This window comes from Hyperoodon ampullatus, assembly GCF_949752795.1.
Source record: "Hyperoodon ampullatus genome assembly, chromosome: 8".
Lineage (NCBI taxonomy): Eukaryota > Metazoa > Chordata > Mammalia > Artiodactyla > Ziphiidae > Hyperoodon > Hyperoodon ampullatus.
In genome coordinates, this window is record NC_136921.1 from 11,503,688 (window position 1) to 11,522,676 (window position 18,989).

At 40.5% G+C, this 18,989-nt stretch overlaps 1 protein-coding gene across 1 annotated transcript; it reads right to left on the reverse strand.

The window, feature by feature from the left end:
- Positions 1 to 15,029: 15,029 nt before the first annotated feature.
- Positions 15,030 to 18,460, reverse strand: CCL20 (C-C motif chemokine ligand 20; the record flags this gene model as incomplete). Its single annotated transcript, XM_079710642.1, has 4 exons — positions 15,030 to 15,121; positions 16,074 to 16,151; positions 17,102 to 17,216; positions 18,382 to 18,460. 4 exons carry the CDS (start codon positions 18,458 to 18,460, stop codon positions 15,100 to 15,102), a joined length of 294 nt encoding a protein of 97 aa, XP_079566768.1. The 3' UTR covers positions 15,030 to 15,099.
- Positions 18,461 to 18,989: the final 529 nt, after the last annotated feature.

Consider the following 18,989-nt stretch of genomic DNA (forward strand, 5'->3'; position numbering starts at 1 on the left):
GAACTACATTCAATATCCTGTGATAAACCATAATAGAAAAGAATATGAAAAAGAATATATATATGTGTATAACTGGGTCACTTCGCTGTACAGCAGAGATTAGCACAACATTGTAAATCAATGATACTTCAATAAAAAAAGAAGTAGAATGTGTAAACCTTTATCAGAAATTAACTTGGAAGAAAAAAATAGCCAAAAAAAAGATATGGAGCACAATTTGGGAAGGTATAATGTGTGTGTTAGACACTAGACATATTAGAAAATGTCTGTTAATTTTATTAGCTGTGATATTGACCTATGGAGGAGAATTTCATTGTCTTAGGAGCTGCTTGCTGAATTCTTAGGGTGAAGTAGCATCATGTTTGCAAGTTACATTGAATAATTCATCAAAATAATTCAGAGAGAGAGAGTGAAAACACAAGAGAACAACATGGCAAGATGTTTAGAAGTCTTGAAAATAATTGTTAGGTATATGGTGTTCATCATACTAGCCCTTCAAATTTTCTGTATGTTTGAAAATTTTTATAGTAAAAATTTTAACAAAAAGAATGAATAGTAATGAATAAAACAATCTTTTAAAACTCAAAATAGAGTATAATTTAAAAATGACAGTATTGGGGGCTTCCCTGGTGGTCCAGTGGTTAAGACTCTGAGCTTCCACTGCACAGGACACAGGTTTGATCTGTGGTAGGGGAACTAAGATCCCACATGCCATGTGGCACAACCAAAAAAAAATAAAATGAAATGAAAATAACAATAACAGTATCAAACCAATATACATGTAAAATAATATTATTTGAAGATATGAACAAAACCGTGCTTCTAATCACAGTGAGTAACACAAGTGTACTTGGGCTTGACTCCTGGTCGACTCTAATCCATCCTATGCCCTGCAGCCAAAGTGAGCTTTCCAAAAAGATCAGGTCATGTTATTCATCCTTCAGCGGTTTAGAATCAAGTCCTAAGTTTGCATTCCTTCTGACAGACTCCTATTTATATTCCCCACAACAGTCAGACAAATGACTTTGCTCTACTTGTACCAAAGGCTCCTTTTTTCTCCCAGAGTGACGGAGACTGAAGATGGCTGACTCAACCCCCTCTCTATCTTCCTTCTTCTAACTGGAGAGGGTAAAAAGTGAAAGCAACAGTTTGCAAACTGCTGTTCACCTACGGTGCTGGATGTGATGTGATCTGCCTACTGGATGTATTTGTTCAAGATTTGGAATGTAGAAATAAGGCAGGGTCGTCTTTATATGCCTCCTTTCTGGTTTTTGCTATCTAGCAAAGCCACGAATACTGTTTCTCTGTTAGCACTCCATGTCCATCTCTAGCTTCAAGGGGTAATGAGTTACTGGGGCCTCTTGATGAGTCTTTCTAATCCCTGGATTGCAGCTATGGGCTGCTGTTTTCCAGTTTCTGGATAGTCCAGAGGTGGTTGAAATGGTGGCAACAGGGCCACCACTAGCAGTTGGTGATTTCAATCAATATTCTTGATCCTAGCATAAGTCACATGGTAGGTCATTTCATTTGTTTCTAGAATTATTCCCAGAGGCCCAACTTTGAACCTATTCCATCAGCCTTTCCAATAATTTTCTAAGACCTAATTTCCTGTATTAAAACCTTTTTTTGATCAAAATGCCTAGAGTGGTTTTCATTGTCCACACTGAACTCTGATAAAATTGCATGAATCTGAGATATAAGTATCTTAAAAAATATCTTAAAATAATATCTTAAAAAATAAGAGATTTTGAAATAACCAGAAGTTATACTTGGGCAGGGATTCCAAACTCTGGAACATCAAACCACATTGAACACTTGAGAAAAAAATAGATTTCCTGACTCCACCCCAAACCTACAGGATAAAAATATCCCTAGGTAGAGCCTACGATATATTTTTTAAATCTCCCCAGGTGATTATGATGCAACCTGCCTAACATGGAAGTCCACAGACAGGCACATAGGATTTTAAGGTGTAAAGGCTTGTAGAGGTCATGAAACCCAATCTGCCATGTGATGCAAGGATCTCAATGCTGACATTTTGATATTTCCCAGTCTTCCTCTCCTGCAGATTACGTTATTGTCTGCAGGAATTTACCAACCTAGCAGAAACTCTCTATTAAGAAAAGCCACTTCACAATGCAATAAATTCTTCCAAAATTATGCAATAAAGGAAATGTCCAAGTTACACTGTGACTTGAAAAATCCACATTTTACTTTACAGAATGTATATTAAACTTTAATGGTATGTGATATACTACTAAACTCTTTAAGAATATTTTTATCAGCTTAAAGCACATTCTATATAGTAATATGCCAGAACAGGATCTCAAAGTAGTATCTCCCAGAATCATGGAATTGCTGGATACAAGATTAGCAGCAATCTTAAAGATAATTGTTTTAAAACAGGGACCTGTTTTAGAGTAGGAGGCACAGCTTAAAAATTATGACATTGAAAAAAAGTGACTCCAGAGGCCCTGACATTTGTCTTTTACTCAGTTGTTGGCTGAGCAAAGAGCACTGTATTTAACATAGCATTCAGGATTCTTTTCAAATAAATGCCAATTTATGTTCACTTCCCTACTTAATCATTCTTTAATTTTTACTGGGGTCTTACTTCAAGACGCTTGTTAACTTCACCCCTTCTGTGGATCCAACTCAACATAAACAGTTGGAGAGCTGACTAAAGATAGACAAGAAAACAGAGCAAAATAAAGTAACAAAAAAATAACAAAAATCTGTAATTTTGAAAGAGCCCAGTGATTATGTATATGTATACAATGAACCCAAATTGGAAAGCAAAGGTGGAGGGGCAAATTTCTTCCAACATTACCTTTGAGAACCTGAAAAATAATTGGGAATGAAAGCCAAACACTCCAAGGTTCTGACTCTGCTAGTGACACTGAGTGTTGCTTTCAATTGGTGTTGGATTGGTGACAGAGGTAGACTACAGCTGTACCCAAATTCCTTTTAATTTCTCATCCCCCTTTTGGGTATCCACTACACTGTTTTCTGAAAATTGTAAATCCAAGTGGCTAAATGATAGTTAACTATCATAGAAAGAGTCTGATCTGACCTTTAGGGTAGAGAATTTACATGAGTAAATAAATAAACATGAGATTCATCTGGGTCTGTTCAGAAGTAAGTTCATGGTTAACAACTTCATATATATTCTGCATCTGATAAATAAGCTAGCAGGATCTCAGAGTTTGATATAGATCTTAGCCTTTCAAAGTTATCCAAAGAGCACCTTCTAGGTACAAAGTCCTATGTTAGACACTTCAAAAAATTCAAAGGGGTAGAAGTCAAGTAATGTTTTTTTAATAAAGGAGAGCCCAGCATCGTGCACAGATGAAGCACATGTGGTAGGTACAATTCATGGGAGAACAAGGTGAACACTCCACCACTGGGAGAGACACAACATGCTACGGATGCTCAGAGGCATGAGGGCATAGCTGGGACTGGACTGATCTGGGAATGGTCCATGAAGGAGGAAGCACATGAAGAGGGTCTTGATCTAGGTGGGGATGAGGACAGCGTTCTAAATGAAGCTGTAGAGAGAGATGTGAAAACAGAAAATGACAGAGTTTGCCTAAGCCATGGAAAGGAAGTCAATGTGCCCACAGTATGTAGAACACAAGTTACCCCAAGAGGCAGGAAGGGACTGGATCATGGAGGGCCCTGAATCCCAGGCTGGGGACTTGATAGGTAATGGGAACCCAGGAGAAATGTATAACCAAATTATAATGGTAAAAATCAATTCTTGAGAATGAATGTGGCAATGATATGCAAGGTGTGTTCCAATGGGAAGAGATTAGAGGCTGGAAAATCTCTTAGGTGGTGAAAGCAGCAGAAAGAAGGGGAGGGCAGTGAGAACGAACACCCTGTGGCAACTGCAAAACAAGCCCCAGCCTGGAGTCCACACCAAGGAGAAGCTGCTGAGTTCACCTAAAAGGGAGCACTTGGCCATGAGCTAAGACGGCCTTACCATTCCCCCACCTCCGCCAGTCTGACTAAACTTTAGACCTGTGTCTTCCTCCCTCTAGGTCCCTGACCTCCCTTTCCTTAGAGCATCTATCATAGAAAACTTGTCATTATAAATTCTTTCTCTGGCCCTTTGAAATTTAAATCATTTTTTAAAGTCTTTTGCCAGTTTTACCACTCAGGAGTGTCTTTCTCAAGCACCTGGGAACCATCCCTGTGAAAAGTAATCATCAAAGACAATAGTGCCGCTACCTCCCAGGCTCTGGGAAGGATGGAAGCCTAACCCCAGTGGGCACCTTTCACCAAGTCACAAAACTGCCTTATGCAATGAAGATACAAGAAAGTTTACTTTTCTTTTTGTCAGGGGAGTGGTGGGTAAAGCCAATTAGCAAACACAGATGGACTATGGTAGCCTACCCCGGCTCTAAAAAACCCTCCTGCCCTTTGTTTCAGGGGAATTAGGTCCAGACTTTAGTTCTGGCCTCTTTCCCCTATTGCAATAGCCTTGAACAAAGTCATCTTTGCTTATTTAACTTTGTGCAGTGCTATTTTTGCTTTGACAGTCATAGTGAAAGCCCAGTTGATTTCAAAAACCATGAATTTGCAATAACACCAGACTATAGGTTGTGGAACTCTGCCACCAGGGCTTAGCCATCTGCAAATTAAGAAGAAGGGCTGGGCTGAACCCCACATGCAGTGTTGTAGCCTGGATGTGGCCCAAGGACGCAAAAGGACAAAGATGTCGGCAGGGGAATTATTTTGGTGGCACATCATGGGGTTTAGGCTGGCTGGGGAAATAATTGGAGCCTGAAGATAGATGGAAAGAAAAGGGAGGAATCAAGAAATTAGAGGACTGTGTGGGATTTAAAAATGAAGCAAAGCAGATGTAAGGAAATGGGAGTGGTCGCAAGAAGAGAGGCAGCTGTCCTCAGAGAGGAGTCAGCTCAGTCTGACCCTGTCACTCTTTGCTGGAATCCCTTTGCTGATTTCTCATTGTCTTCATGTGACTACTGTCTCTTCCACTCTCCTCTCCAGCCACTTCTGCAGCATACATACACACACAAACAGAAGCATGTGTGTGTTTGTGCACATATGTCCTTCTCCCCACCTGAAACATATCCTCACATGCCGCTCAGCTCCTGTGTTTCTTGATCTCAGATGCCTTCGTCAAGTCCCAGGCAGAATCCACGTTGGTCCCTTAACCTCCATAGCAATTCTATCACACAGTGGTTTTTATGGGTTTAAAAAAAAAAAAAAAGACAGCCTCTTCCTCAATTGTAGTTTCAAATGTGCAATTTAGGTTTTTTGTTGTCGGAGTTTCTTTTACTTTTGGGGGGAGACAATATTTTTACCCCCATAGTCATAAAAAGGAAAACATCCCTTTACTCCAGCTGACATTTCCACGTGGGCTGACTCATCTGCAGGCTGGTTTTGCATTTAGAGGTTATGAGCCAATTTTTACAGAGGATCAGAGAGGAGTGGCGGGCCTGTCAGGCCCAGACAAAGTCAGAGCTGAGTGACAGGGAGGTGGTGGCAGGAAGAGGCAGCGGGGAGCCCTGAGGGTAGAAGTTGAGGAATTGGAATCCCTGCCGCAAATGGAATCCAGGCCAGATGAAACTGCACCAGATGTGCTGAATCCAGGGAGCCACGAACAGGGTGAGGGAAGGTCAAGGCATTCACTGCAATTGCCTAAGACTCGATTTACTAAAGGAGACAGATGCCACCTGACCTATATATTTGGAGCCTCTATCCAACGTGTATTGAACCAAGGGCAGGCGGTTGGGGTCTGTGACAAAGAAAAAGGAGCTTCCTGTTATTGGGGACTCTCCTGTTATTGGGGGCAGAGTTGGGGGGACTCAATGATAACCTTTTTCACAGAACAACTGTGTGTCAGCTTCTGCCTTGAGAGGTGAATCAATCATTGCCAGGTAGTTCAGATCAGATGGGAACTTTCATTTATTAAGTTTTGCCAGTAGTTTTCCTCGCAATGAATGTAGTCCCATCCCAATAACATGGCTGAGATAGATGTGAGAAAACTTCTGTGACAGAAGACGTCACCTAAGGAACTGAAGATCTTGTATGAAAACCTATTTATGAACCACACTGAGTGAATTTATCAACACCTGTGATAAATCCCGAAGTTCTCAGGATCAGCTTCCATTCGCTCTCTTTGGCCTCTCTATCCATCTGTCAGGGCTGCTGGAACAAATACCAAAGGCTGGGAGGCTTGAACAGCATAAGTTAATTTTCTCACAGTCCTAGAGGCTGGAAATCCAAGATCAAGGTGCCAGCAGGATGGTTTCTTCTGAGGCCTCTTTCCTTGGCTTGTAGATGACCATCATCTCGTTGTGTGTTTATGTGATCTTTCCTCTGTGCATATTTGTGTCCAAATGTCCCCTTCCTATAACGACACCACTCATATTGGATTAAGGCCCACCCCTATGACCTTCTTTAACCTTAATTACCTCCTTAAAGACCCTATTTCCAAATACAGTCACACCTGAGGCAGTGGAGGTCAGGACTTCAACATATGCGTTTTGGGGGTGGGTGACACAGTTCAGCCCATAACAGCCCTTCACCTTGGATCCTGTATCTACATGGGTCAGGCTCTAGACTTCATCCCTTAGGAATCCAGAAGTTCTTTTCTTCCCCAGATTTGGGCCTCTAAAACACTGAGCTCGTTATGCCCTGAGTCTGAATGAATCTAAATCCAACACTTTCCTCATCACCTGGAATTTACGTGAATTTAAACTTAATATATTCCTGTTTTTGATGTTGAGCTGCATGAGCTGCTTGTAAATTTTGGAGATTAATCCTTTGTCAGTTGCTTCACTTGCATATATTTTCTCCCATTCTGAGGGTTGTCTTTTCATCTTGTTTATGGTTTCCTTTGCTGTGCAGAAGGTTTTAAGTTTCATTAGGTCCCATTTGTTTATTTTTGTTTTTATTTCGATTTCTCTAGGAGGTGAGTCAAAAAGGATCTTGCTGTGATTGATGTCATTGCGTGTTCTGCCTATGTTTTCCTCTAAGAGTTTGACAGTGTCTGGCCTTACATTTAGGTCTTTTATCTATTTTGAGTTTACTTTTGTGTATGGTATTAGGGAGTGTTCTAATTTCATTCTTTTACATGTAGCTGTTGAGTTTTCCCAGCACCACTTATTGAAGAGGCTGTCTTTTCTCCATTGTATATTCTTGCCTCCTTTATCAAAAATAAGGTGACCATATGTGCATGGGTTTATCTCTGGGCTTTCTATCCTGTTCCATTGAACTATATTTCTGTTTTTGTGCCAGTACCATACTGTCTTGATGACTGTAGCTTTGTAGTATAGTCTGAAGTCAGGGAGCCTGATTCCCCTAGCTCCGTTTTTCTTTCTCAAGATTGCTTTGGCTATTCAGGGTCTTTTGTGTTTCCATACAAACTGTGAACATTTTGTTCTAGTTCTGTGAAAAATGCCATTGGTAGTTTGATAAGGATTGCACTGAATCTGTAGATTGCTTTGGGTAGTATAGTCATTTTCACAATGTTGATTCTTCCAATCCAAGAACATGGTATATCTCTCCATCTATTTGTATCATCTTTAATTTGTTTCATCAGTGTCTTATAGTTTTCTGCATACAGGTCTTTTGTCTCCTTAGGTAGGTTTATTCCTAGGTATTTTATTCTTTTTGTTGCAATGGTAAATGGGAGTGTTTCCTTAATTTCTCTTTCAGATAATTCCTCATTAGTGTATAGGATTGCAAGAGATTTCTGTGCATTTATTTTGTATCCTGCTACTTTACCAAATTCATTGATTAGCTCTAGTAATTTTCTGGTAGAGTCTTTAGGATTCTCTATGTATAGTATCATGTCATCTGCAAACAGCGACGGTTTTACTTCTTTTCCAATTTGGATTCCTTTTATTCCTTTTTCTTCTCTGATTGCTGTGGCTAAAACTTCCAAAACTATATTGAATAATAGTGGTGAGAGTGGGCAACCTTGTCTTGTTCCTGATCTTGGAGGAAATGGTTTCAGTTTTTCACCATTGACAACTATGTTGGCTGTGGGTTAATTGATACAGCCACTATGGAGAACAGTATGGAAGTTCCTTAAAAAACTAAAAATAGAACTACCATATGACCCAGCAATCCCACTACTGGACATATACCCTGAGAAAACCATACTTCAAAAAGAGTCATGTACCACAATGTTCATTGCAGCTCTGTTTACAATAACCAGGACGTGGAAGCAACCGAAGTGTCTATCGACAGATGAATGGATAAAGAAGATGTAGCACATATATACAATGGAATATTACTCAACAATAAAAAGAAACAAAATTGAGTTATTCGTAGTGAGGTTCATGGACCTAGAGACTGTCATACAGAGTGAAGTAAGTCAGAAAGAGAAAAATAAATACCGTATGCTAACACATATATATGGAATCTAAAAAAAAAATGTTTCTGAAGAACCTAGGGTCAGGACAGGAGTAAAGACATAGACGTAGAGAATGGACTTGAGAACACAGGGAGGGAGAAGTGTAAGCTGGGATGATGTGAGAGAGTGGCATGGACTTATATATACTAACAAATGTAAAATAGATAGCTAATAGGAAGCAGCTGCATAGCACAGGGAGATCAGCTCGGTGCTTTGTGACCACCTAGAGGGGTGGGATAGGGAGGGTGGGAAGGAGACGCAAGTGGGAAGAAATATGGGGATATATATGTATGTATAGCTTACTCACTTTGTTATAAAGCAGAAACTAACACACCATTGTAAAGCAATTATACTCCAATAAACATGTTAAAAAAAAACCAATATATTCCTGTTAAGATAACTGATATTCAAGTGAAAAAGGAGGACAGCAAGAACAAGAAACAAGAAAAAAGTTTTCCATGTTAAGCCTTTCAAACGTGTGACCATTGACTGTTAAAAATGCCTGGATTCTGGGCTTCCCTGGTGGCTCAGTGGTTAAGAATCCACCTGCCAACGCAGGGGACACAGGTTCGATCCCTGGTCTGGGAAGAACCCACATGCCATGGAGCAACTAAGCCTGTGCACTACAACTACTGAGCCTGTGCTCTAGAGCCCGTGAGCCACAACTACTGAGCCCAGGTGCCACAACTACTGAAGCCCACGTGCCTAGAGGCTGTGCTCCACAACAAGAGAAGCACCACGATGAGAAGCCCACACACCACAATGAAGGGTAGACCCCCACACATGCCACAGCTAGAGAAAGCCCGTGTGCTACAGTGAAGACCCAACACAGCCAAAAATAAGTAAATAAACAAAATAAATAAATTTATTTTTTAAAAATGCCTGGATTCTAGTAATTAGAGGAATAGAGAACGTGTTGTAACATGCCAGAGCATGGGCAGCATTTTCTATAACTACATTATTGTGCCGGATTTATTCATCAGCCTTGTTTATCGGTTCCAGTTAAGTCAGAACCATAGAAAGAAAACAAATTTGCAAAATCACCAAAGTCTGTGGATATAAATTGTGCTTTGTGCTAATTCAATCACCAAATTGAGGCCATAGTTAAGTACCTTACATTAGTCCCCAGTTGGAATCTTGACACTTGGTGGAAAAGTTAATACAATGAGGAATAGTTTACAGTCTGAGTAATTCGAATTTATGACCTATCCTTACAGTCAGAAAAAGTCAGAGTAAGCCAAGGCCTAGTACAACAGTCCTCCATGGACCTTATTTCATCGCAGAAAATTAAGACTATACTCTTGGGTAGGTTTAATCACGTTTGTCTTTCTTACCTTATCTAGATTCTTTGCTCAGCCAAGGGGAACACATGGACATTGCTTCTGAGAGAAAAAAAGTAAATTGTGACAGCTTCTTCACAGATATGGAGAAGTTCTACATCCCCATCCCCATCCCCATCCCCAAGTGCCTTTATTCTTCTTTCATATTATACATTTATTTGGTTATATGTTTATTTCCTGTCTCTTCTTCCATAAATCACATGAAAGCAAGGACTTCTTCCTACTCATTCTCAGTGACCAGAACAATGCCTGACTCATAGTAGGTGCTCAGTAAATAGCCATTGACTGAAGGAATGAATGGGTAGAGAACATAGCTTTCACTCAATAAACCATGATTTAACCAGAAAGAAAAACCTGTGATACATACATAGCACTGCTGGGGAAGAAGGTAACCACATCACAACTGGAGCTTACTCCTTGACAAGGCAAACTTTTTAAGTCTTTTTGATACCAAAGTAAGAAAGTCTAAAATGTTCTATGTTCTAACACTTTGATACCATCTAAAATAGCAGAGCATACAGATGATCATAAAGATGACAAAGAACCAACAAGAGAACCAACGTCAAGGAACATTAGACACCACAGGGCTGCCTTATTGTCACAGAAACACCTTTACACCAGTCGCCTGGTCAGAAACTTGATACCAACTAATTCCATCATATCTCTAAAGACTGTGCGACCTTAGGTAAATTCCTTAGCTTCCTTGACCCTCAGTTTCTCTGTCCCCAAAATGGGCATAAAAATAGTACCTACCTCATATTTAAATGAGATAATACATTAATGATCTTAGCAAGTGATATTAGCATATCACTTGCTGCTTACTAGTCTAGATTTTATTAATGATGTGATTACTACCCAAACCCAAACACTTGCATGCATCTGTCCTTTCTCATACTTCTCATGCTTTCATCTGAATACTGGTGTATACCTCCAACCCATCTCCATGATGTCCAGTTCTGGCCTTTCCTAACAATTCTTTCCTGTCCTTCCAGCTTTTGCTCCCCTATCTCCTTGTCTTGGTTGAAACTTGAGTCTATGGTAACAGCACTCGCCTTATGGTTTTCTGAAGATGCTCACAGAGCCAGTAGCAGGTAGAAACCAACATTCTTGTGCTTCCATGATGGCACTTCTTCATTTCTACACACCTCCCCATTCTTTGAGGTACACATGTGTCATTAGACTATCTACTTCTCCTCTTTCTGGCTGTCAGTCAAAGGTCTTGATCAGTTCTTTACTTGCCTTGAAGAATTTGGCCCAGGTTCACCACCTCCTCTTTCACTCCTCTGGCTAACCTCAGTTTAGGCAACTTTATAACCATGCAGCACAATGCCACTTATAAAGTGGTCTGGTCCCATTCCCCAACCCAGCCTCTATTTACAACTAGGAGTCAGGGAACAAACTAAGTGACACCATAGGAATGCAACCACCAAAACCCAGAAGGTGGGAACTCAGAAAAAATTTCCTGGTTTCTCCAAAACATAAATCACAAAGGAAAAAGAGAAGGATGGTAGTGATAAGAAACATAGATTAAACTTAAAAAGAAACAAATCACACAAATGCAGTGTGTGGACCTTATGTGGAGCTTCATTCAAACATATCAACTGCAATAAATAAATAAATACATACATACATACATACATACATACATACAACCCTTTTTGAAACAAACAGGGAAATTAGAACATTGACTGAATATTTGGTGATATTGGGGAATTAATGTTGATCTTTAAATCCGTGATAATGAGATCGTTTGTGTCTTTTTAAAAGTCACTGTTAAAAAAATACATATAAATATGTGTATGTATGTGTAAATATATATTTATATTCATATATAATAATTTGATATTGGGGAATTGCTTCAAAGTAAGTCAGGGTATATAAGTGGGGAGAAGGTGGGCAGAATAGATGTAACCAGAATGCCACTGGTTGGTTGAAGCTGTTACTCTGGGGCTGGATGGATGTACGGGGGCATGAGGGAGCCATCCGGGTGATGAAAATATTTAATATCTTAAATGGCCCAGAGTCGTCACACAGGCATGTACATATGCAAAAATTCAGCTAAGCTGTACACTTAGACTTGTGCATTTTACTGTATGTAAATTATACCTTAATTAAAAAATTAAGTAGAAAATACATTTTCCAAAATGAAAAAAAGAAAAAGAAGAGCTGTGAATTGGGCGCAACTTCTCTAATCCTTGAACATGGTTAATGCAGTGAGACTAATGAATTAAACTTTCAATTGTATGGCTGAGACTCTGTGCTGCACTCTGATCCCAGGCTTAACAATCTGGCTTTGTGATTCCAATTTGAACTCATGGGGGTAAAGCACTGATTTGCCCATGTGCTTTTACCCATGCACTTGACAGTGGAATGTTCTCGCTGTGATTAATAAATTGGCTCCAGAAACTCAGCTAATAGGTATTAGGACTCCTAGTCCCAGACGAGTCACACACATTCAGAGCACTAACAAAATGTGCTACTTTCCTGACTCAGCAAAGCTCACCTAGTGAGGCCTCCCAGCAGCAGTTAGCCAAATGGGCCACTGCCCTTGACAGTGGTCCTCTCTGGCTGTGCTGCTCCAGGAAAGGGTGACTGGTGGTGGGGAGGGGTGGCAGAGGGAGGGTTATCTAGAATGAGTCTCAAGAATTCCAAGCCCATCTTTGCTACTTTTTTTTTTTTTTTTTTTTTTGCGGTACGCGGGCCTCTCACTGTTGTGGCCTCTCCTGTTGTGGAGCACAGGCTCTGGACGCGCAGGCTCAGCGGCCATGGCTCACGGGCCCAGCCGCTCCGCGGCATGTGGGATCTTCCCGGACCGGGGCACGAACCCGCGTCCCTTGCATTGGCAGGCGGACTCCCAACCACTGCACCACCAGGGAAGCCCTCTGCTACCTTTCTTTTTGCCATGGCCTTAACTGAGGTCCCACCATTTCTCACCTTACTCATTGCAGCTCTCTCTGTATCTCTGCATCCATCTTCCATCCCACCTCCCTTTCCTCCTGCTTTGACTTCTTCCATGGTTCCCCTGTGTTTCCGTGTTCAAGTTCAAACCACTATGCTTAACTGAGGTAACCGTTTTACTTAACCTGCAGCTAATCCATCCTACACCCACTCCTCGCATATGTCCCGCTTCATCCAGTGTTACCCAACTGGTGGCATAATTGATATCTGGATAAGAAAATTCTCCATTGTGCCAGGGTATCTTGTGCATTCCAGTGGGTTTAGCATCCTTGTCTCCTGCCCACTGTATACCTTAGTCTCCCACCTTTAGACATTGTGACGACTAAAATATGCCCCCAGATATTTCCAAACACCCCCTGCTGCTCCTTTTCCGGTTGGGTGTCTCCTACTGGCCCTTCATACCTCGACTCAAACAGGGGCTGAACCATACACAATTGTCATCTTCATAGTTCAAGAGCATTGAATATTGGCTATTTAATAAGGTTCAACTGAATATTCTTTTCTTCTGTAAACCCTCACTACTAATGCCCTGTCCCATGCCTTCCTTTATCCAAGTGCTTACCGCCCTGTGTTGTCATAGCTGATTTTCTAGTCATCCCCTCTCTCTTCCCACACTGCTCAGCACTAATTACCTGGGAGTGAGCACCAAGTGCTAACTTAAGTTCTTGGCATCTCCAGCTTCACTTGGCTTGGTGCCTGGCTCATAATAGGTGCTAACTCATGTTTAATGAATAGTCCAACAGGATATTGAGCATACTTTCCCTGATGACTCAGTGTTGTTATTTATGAGCACAGAGATGCCTTCAGAGCCTACTGAGCATTTGGCTCTACACCAAATGACCCACCATTGCCCGCGTTATGGATGTGCATGTCTGGATTTTAAATCCTATCATCAATGTGCCTGCCTCCACTAATCCTTTGTGGCCTTTGGAATCTGAAGCAGACTGTCCAGAGTGCTGTGTCGGGCACTCTGTGAACTTAAGTGCATGACTACTGTGATAAGAACTACCCTGGTACAGGGTCTTTTCACCTTATTTCTGTGTTCTTGCTAGGTTTCACACATTTGTTGTCTCTCTTCTGGTTACTGAGACAATCGGTTTCTAAAAACCCTCTGCATAGGACTTCCCTGGTGGTGCAGTGGTTAAGAATCCACCTGCCAATGTAGGGGACATGAGATGTAGCCCTGGTCTGGGAAGATCCCACATGCTGCGGAGCAACTAAGCCTGTGCACCACAACTACTGAGCCTGCTCTCTAGAGACCGCGAGCTGCAGCTACCGAGCCCACGTGCCACAACTACTGAAGCTGAGTGCCTAGAGCCCGTGCTCTGCAACAAGAGAAGCCACTGCAATGAGAAGCCCATGCACCGCAACAAAGAGTAGCCACCACTCACCACAACTAGAGAAAGCCCGTGTGCAGCAATGAAGACCCAATGCAGCCAAAAATAAAATAAATAAATTTTAAAAAATAAACCCTCTGCATAATCATTTTCTTTTTGGAAAGTGCTTAAAGACAACTCAGGAGGACTTATAAAGTAGAGAAATGTTCCTCTGCTGAGATGCCCATTCCTAGGACCATGGCTGGTGACAGAATGACGGACTAAGTGATTGCTCAAGGAATTTTCTAAATAGTTGTTATGTCCTTGCAGTCACAAAATAGATGGGCATACTTTTTTTATTTTGAAAAGTTTTATATCAAGAAATATTGACCTATGTCACAGATAGAATCTTTCTAATTTTTGGTTTAAATGACTTTGAATTTTTTTTTAATTCAAAAAAACCTTTCCATTATAATTCATACAGAATGAAGTCTAGGACCACAAGGGATAGAGATAAAGGTAAAAACCAGGAAGAAGTAAATGGGGAATACAATTTTCACAACATTTTCATATTTACTAAACTCTTATCTATTCTTAATACACCTCTTAATAAATTCTATTTAACTCAATCCACAAACAAGTTTTGGTTCTTTTATTTTCCATATTTATTCTTCTTATCATTTTTATCTTTAACAAGGTAATTACAACAATTTAGGAAACAGAACTATATAAACAGAAGAGTGTTAAATTTTTTAATAGCCTTCTGCTTGCAAGAAAGGCCATATATCTTATTCCTCCAAGCATAACTTTATACCTCATACTAAACCAAATAGTTTATGGAAAACTAGTATTAAATAGCAAAACACAAATAAAACCACATATATAAATAACATAACATAAAATAGAGTATAATGTGATGCTTAATAAAGCAAACTGTGATGCAATATGAATCAACTTCACTAATTGGACAAGTCCAATGAGATACAAATCAGATAAGCTCTGAACATGCAACAGTGTGTAAGTGAAACTGCCAACTCAGCTAGGTTCCTTTTATTCTTGGGCTGTGTTCCATTCCAGGGAGTATCCATTTTTATATCTTCTTGACTCTTTGACTATAAAGAGAAAAAGGAGAAAAAAATAAGCAAAGATGGGGTGCCTGGTGGGTGGGAATGTCTTTGGTGCCTACAGATTGCCTCAGACACCCCAATCTCATCTCAGGATACCAAGCAGCTCAGAGGCCATATGAGGAAATCAGGGTTCAGAGAGCATGGACCCTGCCCAACATAACCCCACTAGCTACAACAGAAACAGGATATGAACACTAAGGTTGTGTCTTCATATTCAGTGTCTGGCACCCTGGTGTGAGATGATTCTGTCCATTGATAGAATGTCACTCCATTATCATCAGTGTAAATCAGAGCCATGGATCTCTTTTTAACTGTTTATTTTTTAGCTTTTAACAAACGAATGTCATGTAGCCTGTAAATTATATAAATAGGAGGCATCTTTGCAACAAGAATCAAATGCATAGAGGAATCTAATACAACGTGTGAAAAATCTTTAAATTAAAAACAATTAAAATAAAAATGGGGCTTCCCTGGTGGTGCAGTGGTTAAGAATCCACCTACCAAGGCAAGGGACACGGGTTCGAGCCCTGGTCCGGGAAGATCCCACATGCCGCGGAGCAACTAAGCCCGTGTGCCGCAACTACTGAGCCTGCACACTAGAGCCCGTGCTCCGCAACAACAGAAGCCACCGCAACAAGAAACCCGTACACCACAACGAAGAGTAGCCCCAGCTCACCACAACTAGAGAAAGCCTGCGCGCAGTGGCAAAGACCTAACTCAGCCACAAATAAATAAATTTATTTTTAAAAAAATTAAAATGATCTGTAAGTGGTCGAAAAGATGAATTTTTTGTTTTCATGGTCCGATTCAAACTACCCTTTAAAAATGCCATAGTGCTTAGGCTAAAGCATCCCAGCAAGCCTGTGATGCACCACTTTGAACACCACTCTTTCCCAAACATGTGGAGAGAGGCTGGTGGATTGTAAATGTTCCATACCTGAGGATATGCACTGCTTGTTTCACCCAATACTTCTTTGGATCTGCACACACAGCTAATTTTCTCTTTGTGTATAAGCTGAAAAAAGTTAGAGAATTTGATTTATGTTTCAATTTCATTTATGGTTTAAATGTATTTTTCTTTTTTTCCACAGGACATACAATGGAACTTTCATATTCCAATTGGTGGCTCTATGCCTTAAACATTTTATTTGTTTCAGAGGTGAAACAAAATGCACACAAAAAAATTTTCTTCTTATAAAGTTTGATGCAAGAAATGAAAGTGATTCTCCCTGACTTTCTCTGCAATCTAACAAGAGGTTGTGCAGTAACAGGAAGATAAAGTCCCAGAATTATTTAATTTTGTTGGTGGTGGCTACATGAAATATGTATACATCTGATCAATAACTTATATCATTCCAAAATGTAATACCCTATATAAATCAAGAATATTATATGAGGGGCTTCCCTGGTGGCACAGTGGTTGAGAGTCCGCCTGCTGATGCAGGGGACACGGGTTCATGCCCTGGTCCGGGAAGATCCCACATGCCATGGAGCGGCTGGGCCCGTGAGACATGGCCACTGAGCCAGTGCGTCCGGAGCCTGTGCTCCACAACTGGAGAGGCCACAACAGTGAGAGGTCCGTGTACCGCGCAAAAAAAAAAAAAGAATATTATATGAGAGAGTGTAACTACTCTGAGCTTTAGCTTACAACCCAACCACTTTCTGGTAGAAGATGCTCATTTCAAAGTTTAGGTTTTTCATATTTTCCTGAGATAGCATCTTAGTAGCTTATAAGTTTATCTTCAAAAGTGATTTTGCCCTCAACTATGTCCATTTTTTTAACTTTTTGCCTTATTCCAGTTCCATTTAAAGTGAATTTTGAAGAATAAATGTACTACTAAAACACAGCTAGCTTTTTGCCACATGAGTTATTTCTGAATGAAACTCCAAAAAGGCAAAGCTTTTTCTACTTGAAATTCTCATGTACTCCTAATACAAGTGAATTAGAATCTCTTAATAACTTACATGACTGCATTGATGTCACAAGCTTCATTGGCCAGCTGCTGTGTGAAGCCCACGATAAATTTGGGATGAAGGATTTTTTCTGTATATTTGAGGCAGCAGTCAAAGTTGCTTGCTGCTAAAAAGAAATGAAAGATATTGAGTCCACATGAATGAACTTATTCTGTGATAGGTATTGTGGAACTACTTGAAGTTGTGGAAAACCTAGAATCTGACTTATATGGTAAATAAACTATTTAGAGGAACACCTCCAATATTTTTGAGACTCATTTTAACATAATTTCCAGTTCTCTTAAAAAAATAGTTTGTGTACTGGGAAATTTTGGTTCAATAATACAATTTAGAAGCACATGAGACATCAGTCTCATAAAAGGAATGTCTTTAGTAAGAAACACAAACTGACAGTGTTTTATTTCATTCACTATAATCACTCAAGAATATGAGTACCTTCCACTTGAAGAAACCCTTATAAATAACCTTCTAAATTCAGGAAAAGAAAGTAAATTGGCAGGTTTTAATCTATTATCTGGCTACTGAATATTGAGAGGAGGGGAAGGACAAGAAGTTACAAAGGAAAATGTGATTTATAGGAGCTGCTATTAAGAGCTACAATTAAAACACTTTGAAATTGTAATATTAGTTAATGGAAATTTTTTATTTTGTTCATAAAAGTTCAACACATGTATTTTCAGGAATGCACCTGTTGCTAAAAGTGATGTCCTCTTACAGTAATAAAGCAATTCTTAGACACTCCCCTGAGTTAAATTACAACCTACTGTATCCTTGACCTGCTGTAAGGGATAAATGTAATCCCAAAGTTGGCAAGTGATGTCCCCAGGGCCTTTCAAGGATGAAATCAGGTGCCATAATCACCCCTAAAGGATGAGTTTTGAACTCTGCTAAATCTATTCAGTTGGGAAATGAGAAAGCTAGGGAAATGGGAGAATTTTCTACATTTCAAAATGGCCCCATTCACTGGTAATGTTACACAATTTACATCTCTCCCAGAATAGCACTTTGGGTTGTTCTGGAGTTCGAGGGTCTCTAAAAGCCCACAACTACGACCTCCCAAATTTGCTGGGATTTGACAGCAGAGAAAAAATCCTGATAGGCAGCAGTAACCTTTCCCTCTTCCACTCACAATGAGATGACAACCCCCATCACTTCCTTCTGAAGATTTTCTAACAGGCTTCCATCCCTTGGGGACCCCTAGATGAGCTCAAGGCTTAGAGAAAAATGAAAATAGTTCTTCCTCCTGTGCTAGCAGAAAGAGTGTCACTTACCTTCTGACTTGCTGCAGAGGTGGAGTAGCAGCAGTGACATCAAAGCAGCCGGGAGCAAACTCTTGCTATTGCACATCATCTTCAGCTCACAGAATAGATGTCTCAGTGCTGGGTACCTAGTGCCCTGGGAGACCTGTTATGCTTGATAGCAGCCTGGGCCTGGGATGGCCCTACTTATAGCAAATATTGGAATGCACATAGAAGGCGTGTTCTCACATGGGGTTTTCCCCATTGATTAACCTGCCCTGTCATGTCGTCACAAAGAAGAAACCACAGGGAAAACTTCCTGCCTTTCCCTAATGTTGGGAAGGTGTGAAGGTCAGGATGGAGGGGGAGGGAGGGTTAAGAAGGGGAAAATCCTGTAAAATCCTTTGAATTTGCAAAGAAAGAAAAGCAGCTCAGCCCTGCGTCCCAGAAAAGATGTCTGTCCTGTTTTAACTTAATCTCTTGCTCTGAAAAGAGAGGACAAGGATTAACAGTGATACAAAGACAAGCCCCACTCAGGAACATTCCAGAACTCCTATTGTTATGCTCTGATTGCTTTCCAGAGACAATAGGGGAGGGAGAGGATGAGGCAGGACACCAGGTGTACTCAGGCATTTACAATT